The sequence below is a fragment of the Tupaia chinensis genome, unplaced genomic scaffold (genome assembly GCF_000334495.1).
Source record: "Tupaia chinensis unplaced genomic scaffold, TupChi_1.0 Scaffold144472_1, whole genome shotgun sequence".
Lineage (NCBI taxonomy): Eukaryota > Metazoa > Chordata > Mammalia > Scandentia > Tupaiidae > Tupaia > Tupaia belangeri.
The window spans coordinates 490,574-491,714 of record NW_006204331.1 but is presented as its reverse complement, the minus strand read 5'-3'; the positions used below and the strand labels follow the sequence as shown (position 1 = coordinate 491,714).

The following is a 1,141-nucleotide window of genomic DNA, read 5'->3' as shown; positions in this document are numbered from 1 at the left end:
GCGCCGGCCTGGCGCCGCCTGGCCAGCCCTGCTGCCTCGCGTGACCAAGGGCCCCGGGGGTCTGGCCCTGCCCGGTCCCACCGCCTGCCTCGCGTGACCAAGGGCCCCGGGGGGTCTGACCCTGCCCGGTCCCACCGCCTGCACCAGGTACCCCTGCTGCTCCTCATAGAGAACCCGCTCCTTCCCAGACACTCCCGGCACAATTAAGGCGAAAACTCTCGTGCCAGTCTTACCTGCGCCGCCAGCAGGCCCCAGGGCAGGAGGCGGCAGGCGGTCCTCGGCCAGGACTGATTTGCGTCCACAGCCTGCAGACTACCCGCTGGCCCCACCATCGCCGCCACAGCTCAGAGCAGCTGCAGCCCCACGGTCCCTGCAGAGCCCTCAGCACCGAGCTGGCCCTGGAGGGCCCCAGCAGCTCCTTCCCATCCCTGCAGGACACCCTTCTCTCTGGGGAGGGCCTCAGCGCCCCTGTGGCCTGAGTGCGGCCCCTGGCTGGGCTTCTTGCACCTCCAACTCCTGGTCAGCCGGGAGGGAGTGCCCTGCACAGCCACCAGCCGCAGCCCTGCATAGGCACAGCCTGGCCAAAACCTTGGCAGGGCTCCATCCCCTCACCTGAGAACTAGGGATGAGCTCTCCCTGCCCACACAAGTTCACAGGCACGTGGCCAGACCAGGCCATGTTGGTCCCACACGCAGGAAGTGCCAGGCATTGGGGGCAGGCAGGGGCCGGGAGGGAGAGCAGGCCTACCTGGGAGGGCGCTGTCCTGGTGGAGGGCCGGGCAGGCTGTTGGGAGCACAGAGAGGAGGGCCGGGGTGAATGAGAGCAGCCTCCTGGCCTCGCGGGCCCGGCTCTGCCCACCCAGGCCACGGAGGGCCATGCCACGTCTCATCCGCTGCCCACTCATGGGCCTCACAGTCCCCACACCTCCGGGCTGAGGACAGGGAAGGTCTGCCACCTCTGGGCTCTCAATGGAGGGGCAAGTTCCTCACCCCCAGTGGAAGACAGAGCCCAGCAGAGGCTGAGGCCAAAGCTGGGTTTCCCACTGGGTGCTGCCCCCCGAGATGGCACCGGCTGCTCAGACGTGCCCAGACAGCAGTGCCGAGGAGACTCCTGGGTGTGTGGGCAAGCAGTCGGGGCGTGG

The 1,141-nt window shown here is 68.9% G+C and overlaps 1 protein-coding gene across 1 annotated transcript in view; it reads right to left on the bottom strand.

Annotated features, from left to right (window-relative positions):
* COL20A1 (collagen type XX alpha 1 chain) overlaps positions 1 to 1,141 on the bottom strand; it is a 27,129-nt gene that overhangs the window by 10,583 nt on the left and 15,405 nt on the right. The window contains 1 exon segment of the mRNA XM_014583653.2: positions 748 to 783. Coding sequence (XP_014439139.2) covers positions 748 to 783 — 36 coding nt within the window.